The 11,802-nt window shown below is 40.1% G+C and overlaps 1 protein-coding gene across 1 annotated transcript; it reads left to right on the top strand.

The window, feature by feature from the left end:
* Nucleotides 1-1,980: 1,980 nt before the first annotated feature.
* Nucleotides 1,981-7,948, top strand: meox1 (mesenchyme homeobox 1). Its single transcript, XM_057358773.1, has 3 exons — nt 1,981-2,791; nt 6,440-6,612; nt 7,213-7,948. The coding sequence occupies exons 1-3, from the start codon at nt 2,323-2,325 to the stop codon at nt 7,333-7,335; spliced, it is 765 nt and encodes a 254-aa protein (XP_057214756.1). The 5' UTR covers nt 1,981-2,322; the 3' UTR covers nt 7,336-7,948.
* The last annotated feature ends 3,854 nt before the right edge of the window (nt 7,949-11,802 follow it).

Genomic DNA, 11,802 nt, shown 5'->3' with positions numbered 1-11,802 from the left:
CCTGGCCTGCGCCAGTCCTCCATTACAACTCTCTTTCATCCTTCTTATTCTCTCTGGTGTCATGAAGATGGATCAAATGAAAACACAAAAACACCCACTTTGCCCCCAACCTGCCCCGGTCGACTGACGGCAACAGGTTCGAGCGAGGAACGGTGACTACCTCAAGACCCAAAATGAGCGTGGACTCACTCACACAGAGAAGAAAAACTCTCACACAGATGGCCCCAACTAAACGCAAATGCTGTCTAACCCCAGCCCCCTGTGGTCATGCTACGGCCCAGATTGCCAGTAAAGAGGTGGATGCTTCATGGCTCAGCTATGTGCTTGGTAATTGGAAAGGATTTCACCCTTACCTCAACTATTACGCTGCTGTTGTCGAGCTGTTCTTTTTACAAAGGTCAGGATTACACACGGGACAAAGCAAAACAACAATAAAAATAACCACAGTTCTTATGAAAGCAACTAAACATGAACGCTTTCCATTATTTGTAATGGAGAGTGTGGATAGACACAGAGAGAGAGATTCCGACCTCAACCACATTCAAATGTCAAATGAAATCTGTTCAAAATGAATTTTGTTTTACTCTACATGCCAGAACAAACACATGGTTAGGATACAGGAGAAATGACATCATATTTGGAGAAAACACTGGTTGGTTTATTATAAACATTAATGAATATTATGGCAAGGATAGGTTTGCTTATCATTGAATCCAAGCACATGGTAAAAGTATGTCTGACAATCTTTCTTTCTTTCTTTCTTTCTTTCTTTCTTTCTTTCTTTCTTTCTTTCTTTCTTTCTTTCTTTCTTTCTTTCTTTCTTTCTTTCTTTCTTTCTTCTATACCTTTTCTTTCTCTTTGCTAAAACATGACTTAAAAAATTATTCTGGCATATAGACCATTTTATGGGGCAGTCGTGGCCTAATGGTTAGAGAGTCGGACTCGTGACCAGAAGGTTGCCGGTTCGATTCTCAGGGCCGGTGGGTAACGACTGCGGTGCCATCGAGCAAGGCACCTTACCCCTACCTGCTCCCCGGGCGCTGCAGTGATAGCTGCCCACTGCTCCGGGTGTACGTGTGTTCACGACTCTCTGGATGGGTTAAATGCAGAGGTCACATTTCGAGGGTCACCATATACCTGACAAATAGGTCACTTTCATTTTCGATACTCTTCTCTACTATATTTTTAACATTACATAAACGTTATAACAACGCATCCTGAACATTTAGAACTGAATTGAAACGTCATCAAATATATTAAAGATTATATATGAAATTGAATCAAATAAAAACTAAAAGAGGATGTACTTCTGGACCAGTATTGTTTACCTCTTGCAAAACAGTCTATAAAGCAAATAACTGTCATTTCAAGCAATGTTTAACAATTAAATGCATTTTAATTATTTGAATAATTATGAACCGGTCACACAGGCATTATTTGTATTTTAAACAGAGTTGTTTTATCTATCTTACAAATGATTGAGACAGTTAGTATGGCATGTTAGTGTGTTTGTTACTTGAGCTGGTGCACACAGGAGTTGTGTATAGGCAAGCACTGCTTCATTCCTGCTTTCTCGCCAGAAGTGTCAAATAAACCTCTGACTGTTCACATCCACTACACACGAAATGTTGTTTTACAGACAGTTTTGATACGTGTGCATATTGATATCCAGCATATTTACATCATTTAAAAGTGAAAGAGTGAAAATGGGGTTTTGAGGGAAAAAGAAGCTTAAAGGATCTGGTCAACTTTCCTGTGTGGGTGTTCATTTTATATTTTACAGACGATGTTCCTTTAAAGCCAGCACCTGGAAATCCCATTAGATGTGCGTATAAAATCCCGCATGATTAATAGTATATGAGGCAGGGCTGAGTTGGGGGGTACCGACATGTGGACCACAGGACTCCTCCTCTGCAAGCTCACGTTACACTCCATAAACTTGCTGGTCTTTCCCACCTAAACGTTTAAAAAGGAGGAGGGATCACTTGTCAGGATTGTCTTGAACTGTGAAAAGCAGCGTGTGGAGTTGAGAGTGGATGTAGTGAGTGAGTCTTAGAACTGAATGAGAGTGTTTGTTGATGTGTTGCACCAGAGCCCACCATACACTTTCAAAGTGAAGACCAGAGAGAGCAAGACCACCTTTGGAAGGTGCCTACTTTCATACATCCGTATTGGGGTGAACCTGATCGCATCCGAGCGTGATTTGCAAAGGCGGACATTGATGTGCATGAAGTGGATGACTTGTGCCAGACCCAAACATCTGCGTCTTTGAGGAGACCTTGCTTTCACTACGCGTGTCGCCCAAGCTGTGTGCTCTTCAGCATGGATCAGCCAGCCAGCAGTTGCATGCGCAGCCCTCATGCGGGCGGTGCTCTGTGGGGCTGCGTCAGGAGCCCCCACACCGGAGGTTCAGGAGCCGGGCTACAGCCGTACCAGCAGACCCCTTTCTCCCTGCACCAGAAGCACGATTTCCTGGCCTACACAGACTTCTCCAGCTCCTGTCTGGTGCCTGCCCCGCACGCTTACCCACGCGAGGACAGACTGTATCCGGACACGCACGGCGGGTACCAGCGGACGGAGTGGCAGTTCCCTCCCTGCGAACCGCGAGGCAGAGGACAGGAGCCGTGCCAGGGGGCGGCAGAAGCGGTGGCAGCCGGTGTAGGGGCTGAAATGGACAATGCAGGTGGAGATAGGCTGCCTGGTGCATGTCTAGAGGGAGAATACTCACCTCAGAGCGTGGCGGCAGTGGACATGGAGAAAAAAAGCAATAAACGGAAAAGAGAAATCACAGGTGAGTCATTTTGTGGTGGTTTAGGCCAGAGTGAATGAGATATGAGGTGTGATTCACTCTGACTAATGTGAGTGTTCTGTCCTTTTGGCTTTTGAGAAGATATTACAAATTAGGAAAATGTTTAACTGTGTGGAGTTGTGTTGACAGTACTGATCCTAATAAATATTTTTTGACTGGTAAACATTATTAAACACACATCACTGTGGTGATAAGTGACTTTTAAGCATCTTTGTGCTTAGCAGGCGTTGATTTAGTGCAGGAATGCTGTAGGTACTTTCCAAATACAAAGAATAACAAACTGCTTAAAGGATGTAATGCATTTTTCTCTTTAAAAATACTCACGGGGAGCATGCACACGGAGGATGACACACAACGCGTTCCACGCATATTATTTTGCTGTCGCTTCCTTCAATTGTTGTAAGCTCTTAGGTAAAGTTCACCTTCATGACTGCTATTGTTTTTAAACCACCTGTTTGGCGGGTTTGACATACAAAAATATCTTCAACATACAATTTCTCCACCCAGATCAGATTTTTACTATAATTTGTTTATAATGATGGAGAATGTGAAGTATTTCAACTTGTAGAGTCAACACACAGTAGTTGGAAAGTCAAGAACTGTGATTTAGATGTATTAAATCTCTTTAGGTCAGTTTCCAGCATCCTTTGTGTTTAAAATCAGAGATGCTACGTGTACTAACATTTTGGATCAATATAAAAATGTTATTGTTAAGCACAGATTATAAAGTTACATATAGTTTTAGGCATCCTATTTTTTGTGTGTGGATTTATTGTCAGAGCCATTTTCTCCAAATGATGTCTCAAACAATATTGGTTTTAACAGTCATGGCTAATGATGGCCAGAAATGATTGCATCTACATAATAACGAAAGCTCATAATAATGAGCTCTCTGCGTACTTCTAATTTCACGCTATTCCGAGAGTTGGAAAATTGAACCTCAGTATTTGTGGCACATCTGGTGCAGGCATTAATTTCATCTTTCAGACTTGCTGTGGAAACTGAGACAGCTTTGCGTTTGTGGGATCAGGAAAAATTTCTCGAAGATAAATACATTTCCCCAATCGTCCTTGAGTCGCTTCGTATATACATCAGCCAAATCAGCAAGACAATACTCGTTCCGAGACAATCACATGGCGTTTAAAAATTCCCACCTCAAATCCATCAGACCCTTTACTACAATAACTCACCAAGGCCTCTTAGTATAATGTGGGGAATAAATATACCACTTCCCTCTCGGAGTTACCTTAACGTAACCTTCCATCACTTGCGGTCGAAACAAGCCAGACCACGTCTGTAATATAACTTGCCTACCATCCCACTTCTGCATTCTTATCCATTGACATTTTCCTGTCGTTAAGCAGTAACAGGATCTCTGCAGAACAACTTTCTATTAGACTGGAGAAAAATTCAACATCATGAAAATATTCATCACTGAGGTTGGGTTTGTAGCGCGCATGAATATGATCAGAGCTAGTATGGTGTTTAATGAATTGTCGGTGGAAAAGGTGGAAAGACGCGAGGTGTGAAAGTTTTGGCGAGCATATCATAATAAGATCTGGTAGTGATTATGTTTTCAGCAGGTTTTTACCTGAAATGACAAGCAGACACTGTATGATTGCACGGAATTGTAAACAGATGGGATTTTTATTCCCAAAATGAATTCAACATCACGGATAATGTGCTCATCATCTTTTTTCTCACGTCACAAGTCTACAGTTTTCTTCAGTTTAGACAAGTGTGGTTGTGTAGAGAAAATAAAGACTTAAAAAAACTTGGCCTATGAAGGTAAATAACAAACATATACAAACTCGCTTTTTAATTCCAAATATAATTTATATTAATAGAAATTGTCATTTAGAACAGAGACATTTTAAATTGATGTATCGCTTTTTTTCACCTCTATTTAAGTTACACACAATTTACCTCTTTTCTCTAGTTTTACGCTGTCCTTCTGAAACCTCGTATGTCGCAGTTTTTCAGGAAATGGAAAAAGACACTGTACTTTTTAAATGATTAAATACTGTGTTGTCAAAGTTGACGAGCACTTTTGAATACTTTATATTGGTTAGATATTTGCAAAACCAAGTGAAAAACATAAAGGGTGAATAATAAAAAATAAAATCACATAATATGGAGATACGAGATTTTAGAAGGACAGCAGCTGATATATTTATTTTTGTTAACAAGTCTTTCAAAGACTTAAGCATCAGTATGTGCTTGATGTTTACAGTTTACAGTCTATTCTTAATGCAAAAGGCCATTGTTCCCTTTTGGTCTGGCAAACCATTAACTGACGTAAATTGAAGTTTAACTGTCAAGTCAATCTGACTTCGTTTGAACAAATGACTTTATAGCGCCTTCTACATAAAATACCAAATGCCCACCAGACAATCCAATGAGGGCAGAACTTGCTCCCTACAAGTTTATAGGCTTTTTCTGGGGAAATTTATTGGAGTCTGTTTTTGGTGGTACACACACACGCACGCACGCACGCACGCACGCACGCACGCACGCACACACACACACACACACACACACAGAGTGCCAGGTGTTTCTCCCTCAACCTGCCACCACCTTTCCATTTACTACCCTCGGCAGTGCATTTAAATGAACAGGACTTTAATGACGATAATAACGCGCTTTCTAAAAGAAACAGAGGCCACAGGTTGCCATATGTGAGAAGGCATTTTCTCCTGTTACTAGCGATCTGTCTCACTTTCACACTAACATCTGGCAGTTTGACTGGAGTCCATCGCATAGTCTGGCCAGGGTCTGGCAAACACGAAGTGCGAGTTGTTACATTGACAAATTAAAGTCGTTTCAGAGTAATTGCGACAGCTTTTTGGTGCTACTATAGTGCAAATGTTAATTGAGTTCACACGAGGTTGGAAAAACTAACTAACAATCTGTGTAACGTAAGCGATTTAAACATCTTTACACAGTAAATGTTAACTTAACATTACAGTGCATTTTGAACGTGTTGAGTCTGTTCGCCAGCTATATTGTCTGACATGGATTAAGTTACAGTGTCAGGGTATGTGTAGGGCACACAAATTTACACTCCCCCCACACACACAAGCTTCGGCTGACCCGTCCAAACCTTTGTTCTTTTGTTAGCGGACTTAACAATGTTCCGGTGCATTCCTTGCTAACTCGAGTCCTCTGCGGTCAGTTTCTAGCGCCCCCCACAATCCCCAAACTTCCAGTGTTTTAATGGGGGCACAAACACCCTGTGATCTGCCCTGAGCCCTGTGCAAATGTGCAGCCCGTGTGGCCCACAAAATCGCTTGTAACCATGTTACAATGTGGAGAGAGTTTAAACCTAACAGGCATGAAAACGCACGGTTCCTTGAGGGAGTTGTCGCTACTTAATGTCGAGAGGATTTTTATTCACGTAGATACATTTAGTGGAAAGGAACTCATTATTTTTTTAAAAAGTTGAGTTAGTTTGATGTAGTTGTATTAATTAACTTTCTTTGATTAATATAAAACTTATTTTTAATAATGATAAAAAATGCAACCTTTTATCGTACAAAACATTTTCTGCAGTGATGATTTATTTCATGATTCAGCTTCATTGGCATGAGCACAAAAATAACATTAACATTGACATTTTGTGTCTTTCAGAAATTCAGGATTCAAGCTTCAAGCCTGATTCCAACTGCAAGGCGAGAAAGGAACGGACGGCTTTCACCAAGGAGCAGCTCCGGGAGCTTGAAGCCGAATTCACCCACCACAACTACTTGACCCGTCTGCGTCGCTACGAGATCGCTGTCAACCTTGACCTCACTGAGAGACAGGTACAATAGATATATCAACTCAAGCTAGTGGTATTTTGGGCTGTAAATACAGGAAAACACTCATTCATCAAGTCTAAATGGGTCCGTGTGAAATATGATTGGCAATGAAGGTAGAGCTGTCATCTCATCGATCCTTGAGTTTGCCTTCTTAAAACAAACCCGGTCCAGTTTGCTTGGTCCTTGATGGTTTTCCCAGGCTCGAGGTCTAAGGCAGATGCTAGATCCCAGCACAGCTCTGGCCTTCTCCTGAATCCCTTTGCAACTCTTTCTCTACATTTTCCGATGCATCCTACATATCTTGGCCGCCTGCCACCGTTTGCTTTCGAAATGAGTGGCAGACGGATTCTGCCGAAAAGGAGCATGTAAAAATAGTGTGGGAACAGATGGTCCGTGTTCCTGCGTTTCCGTGGAGAATGCAGAGTGGGATGCACAAGGGTCACAGGCATGCGGTCCTCCAAGTTTAGCTGTCAGAAACAATGTCGCAAATCTTTTGATTTGCTGGCTTCAAAACTCTTTTGAATCACTTAGAAGAGCGCGCGATTTATCCGCGGAATCATTTCCAGACAGTTTTAATGCATTGCTTATCATTTTTATTCACAGGTGAAAGTGTGGTTTCAAAACAGAAGAATGAAGTGGAAGAGAGTAAAAGGAGGACAACCTGCATCTCCTCATGACCTGGAAGCAGATGAGTTGGACTCTGCCGCTTCACCCAGCTCTGAGTAAAGATCCGATATTTACAGTCACACGCCATCCGCCCGGCATCCAACTTTTCACTAGTTCTTCACGTATCCCCTTACACAGCTACATGGACAAAAGCGTTCGTGCTTCCTGTTGCTCTCTTTGCTCACAAGACAAATTATCAACAGAGCTTGAATGGTTTGGAAGCACCATCCAGTTTCAGCCCACATGTTTCACTTTCATTCACGAACGGATCGAGTGAAATCAGAGACCTGTAAAAATCCAATTATTCCTGTGGTAAAACAATTTATATTAACCGTTCAAGCCCTGGTTTAACAGCTCTGACCTCCAGCCATGACGGCATGATGTAGGTTTGTTGTTGGAGTGCTTTCACACTGCAGTGGTGGCTGGTGCCTGATCAGAACCACCTGTGAAGCTCAACACGCAGACTGGATCTCAGGATCGTGCCAAACCACCAAAAGCCTTGATATCACGTCTTTGTTTTTGCCTTAAATTGTGTTGTCCGATTGCTCTTAGAATATCCCTTTTTCCTGGTTAAATAATATTTTTCTTTTTTGTACCTATTCTTTTTTTTTACATGAAATGGATAAAACAGATGTTGCATATAAAAACGAGGGGAAAATGAATAAATATTTGAAACCTAAAAGAGCTACTGTGATTTTCCTTTCTTCAGATCTCAGAATTGAAATCATAATCTTAAACTGTAATTTTGCATACTTTTGCTTTGTACTGTTACAGTGTCCACAGTACAGTATATGTAAATGATCAATGTTTTGTCGTTCTCTGTGTTACTTGGGCTGAGAAATTCAAGTTTATATACAGTATACTATCAACATTGTAACTAGTCACAATATCAGATTCTTTACATTATTTTCGTGGCTAAAAGACTCCATCATAACAATATTATTGCGGTATCTATAGATTTTTATTTTTAATAAATAAATCGCATGATTTATTTGTACAATGAATCACAGAAAACTTTTATCAGGTGATGTTTTATCTATGATATTATCTTTAGTATTAGTGCAGTATTAACACAATATCGATAGTTACGATTATCAACAATATCACGGTTACCGTCAACGCTGTGCCGGTAAATTGACACCTTCTAACTGTAATAATACAAAATAGGTTAAATTGGGGGAAATTAACAGTGGCGTAACTTTGTTTTGAAGAGTGGTGGGGACAGAGATGACAAAAACAATACTTTAATAAATTGTTTCGGTAATAACTCGTTGGGAATATTTATCATATAATGGGCGGTTCATTGGCTACTCCACTTTTCGACTCCAGCTCTCACAGTATGTGGTTCCCAAACTGTCATCTGGGGAAGGTCATTTGGCTGTTGTGGTGCATTACACTTAAAAACTGTTTATTCCTATGACTAAAAATGTCACTTGTTCATTGGTTTACGCATTTTTGTGCTTGGACATTGGATGCACAAGAAAGCGCAGTGAGTGCGGATGATGCACGCATTTTTATACTGGCCGCGTTTCTGAAGTCTTCTGAAGTTTCTCTGTGTTCCGCAAATATAACTTACGAGTGTGAGCAACGGGAGATGGTGAGAAAGCGGCGCATCCTGCGTTTTCCACAAGTTTTAGATGTTAATTTCCCCTAAACAATTCACACCTTCCGCAAGCATTTCTTAATTTCTTCCAAAAAGTGGTGGGGACATGTCCCACCTGCAAATTACGCCTATGGAAATTACGCTTTAACCCTGTTTTTGCCATTCAAAAAAGACCCAATTAAATCAAAACGAGTTGTTTTGGGTTTCACAGACAAGGCTTAAGACTAGTCCCAGACTAAAATGAATGTTTGAGCTTTCTAAACTTAAAATAACTTGCACGGACATATCTTAAAATATGTCTGTGCCATTGTTTTGTCTCAACACCAGAAATGTTTTTTTTTTTCCCAAGGGATTTTAATAAAAGTGACTTAAATATCTTAATTTAACTAAGGCATAGTCCTGACTTAAGCTAAGCCTTGTCTGTGAAACCGGGCCTCAGTCTTACCTGCACTACACAGATTTTAGTCTAATCAAATACCATCTAGAATGAGAATATCCCTCCCTAATACCACCTGCCACCCACTAAACTGTAAAAACGCTTGGGTATTTTCAACAAACCGTTGGGTTGCCGTACAATACATGTAAATGTTTATATTTGACCAAACAATTGATAAAAACTACCCAACATTTTGGGTTAAAACAAAAGATTACAGTGTAGCAAGTATCAAAATTTGGTTGTGACATAAAGCCTGTTAGCTATTATCTTCTTTACAAGAGCATTTCAACATTTTCCAACCACACCCTCTTTTTCAGTAAGAAATCCATTAGTGATTTCAAAGGGTCAATGTTAGTGATCTGGGACTTTATACCATTGACGTGCATCACACAAAGCAAATGTTATTTAACAAAACACCCTTATACTATACTGTTCTGGCTTCAAGACTACCCGTGAAATAAAATGTATAATATGGGTTGTTTTATTTTTGCTATTAAACATAATGATGATCTTTTAAAGAGTACTTTTATTCCTCTCAACCTTAAAGCTCTACACAATCAGCGCAACACTGGGTTCAGCTCCCCTATTGGACCCAAAGTTTTGACGGAAACATCTGGATGGGCAAATCGATTTCAACCTGTCTAGAAGTCAGACAGGCCCATGCGGGCCCGCCCTGCTCACCAGGAGCCTCCAGGGTGACCTCTGGCGTAGTGCTGTGGAGAGAGCAAAATAATAGGTGGGTAGGAGTGAAGAGATGACTTCTCAAGTACAGGATGTTGTTGTAGCAGGTAGCCAGTCATCCAATTTCCTGCTTCCCAAAGAAAACAGTGGTAAAGCATCCAGGGTCCAGGGACTCACAATGGTGGGCCTATGCTTGGGACGGCCGGCCAAACAAAGACACGAGGGGTTAGTGGCCTGTGAGGTGGACCGGCACAGGAATGGTTCCGTACACACCCAGTAGTCTCACAATACTGGTGACCCTGCGCAGTCACGGCTGCTCTCAGCCAATACTTCATTACGTACCTTGCTTTCCACCATTATGCGTTCTATTATTGGTTTTGAAGAATGACTATGAAAATAAACCATGCTTATAAACTTAATTATGATATTAGAGCCCCTAATAAAAAGGCACTGCAGTGGTCCATTTACACCTGTGACATTACCTAAAATAAACACAGTAGGGGATTTATCCTTAAAGACACAGACACATGCGCATACACGCTATTTAAACAGAGACCAGCTGATTTGTTTAAATTTGGCCCCCAAAAAATAGCATGTTAAGAAACGTGATCCTGAGAGCTTGTGCTCATTTGCCCAATGACCTCATTTAGACTAGGATACATTTCTCTAGGGGTAAAACAGAGAGAGGAAATGAGCGAGAGAGAGACAGACAGATGGTAGAGAAGTCTTGTACTCAAAATACGTTGAACAGTCAGATCCCAGACTGGCAAAAAACTGAAGAAATCATTATAGAGAAAAGACAAAATAGGTCATGTTTCATTATTCTGTGATGATGTTCAATGCAGATTTCACGGAAAAACGTTCTTTAAATATCTTATGACTAAAAGCTTTGTGAATGTTAGGGGTTTTGCAATATACTGGTATTGACAATAACCGTGAAAATTATTAATAATATTGTATATACATATACAGTATATATATAAATATACAGTATATGAAGAGTTTGGTTCTAAAATGACATAATTTTCAAAATTCATGTTTTTTTGTTGTTATGTTTTTATTGTGTTAGTTAGCTAGCTAGTTGAAGAACCTTTTTTGCCACAAAGAACCTTTTGTGAAACAGAAAGGTTCTTCAGATGTTAAAGGTTCTTTATGTAACCAAAAGTTTCTTCTCTATGGCATTGAATAACATTTTGAAGCACCTTTTTTGTGTGAAGGTGATGTATTTTTTATTTCCTTGTTAAGTTCTTCAAAAATGTTTAATACTTTAAAAAATATAATAACATGAAATTAATGCTGAACCGGGTGTGAATGCTTCAGTGAGGGTATTGTGGCATTGCTGGGGCTGTGATGGATAGCCAGAGGTGTGCAGGTCAGGTCTATGACGCGGCTGCAGAATTAAAGCATGGTTTACAGGCCTAGTCCAGTGCTGCGGTCCATCTGTATGGTGATATTGTTTACAGAGGCAACATTTCACTCTGACATCAAAGCTTCTGACATCATCATGACCCTTTACTCGGCTAAGAATCCACGAGACATGCCGGACAATGTTGTTATTCTTTTTAATACTTTTCTAAATACTTTTTCACTTTTCTTTCATAATTATTCATTGATTGTAAGGTCAGTTGGAGACATCATACCTCAGGTTTATTACATACATAAACTCTTAAAATAAAAATATAGATGAAAATGATTTTTTACTGCAATGCCATTTTTTTACGTTTAAGTCAAAGGTTTTAAAAGAAAAAAAATCGTAACTTTTACTAATCTGTAGAACCTACAAAGATCTTTTTGTGCCACATAAAGC

This window comes from Triplophysa rosa, linkage group LG18 (assembly GCF_024868665.1).
Source record: "Triplophysa rosa linkage group LG18, Trosa_1v2, whole genome shotgun sequence".
Classification (NCBI taxonomy): domain Eukaryota; kingdom Metazoa; phylum Chordata; class Actinopteri; order Cypriniformes; family Nemacheilidae; genus Triplophysa; species Triplophysa rosa.
This window is presented reverse-complemented; position numbering and strand designations above follow the sequence as displayed.

Coding starts and splice junctions, on each gene's coding strand:
- meox1 (XM_057358773.1), top strand. CDS start 2,323: ATGGATCAGCCAGCCAGCAGTTGCATGCGCAGCCCTCATGCGGGCGGT. Junction 2,792..6,439: donor ACGGAAAAGAGAAATCACAG/GTGAGTCATTTT, acceptor TGTGTCTTTCAG/AAATTCAGGATTCAAGCTTC. Junction 6,613..7,212: donor TTGACCTCACTGAGAGACAG/GTACAATAGATA, acceptor TTTTATTCACAG/GTGAAAGTGTGGTTTCAAAA.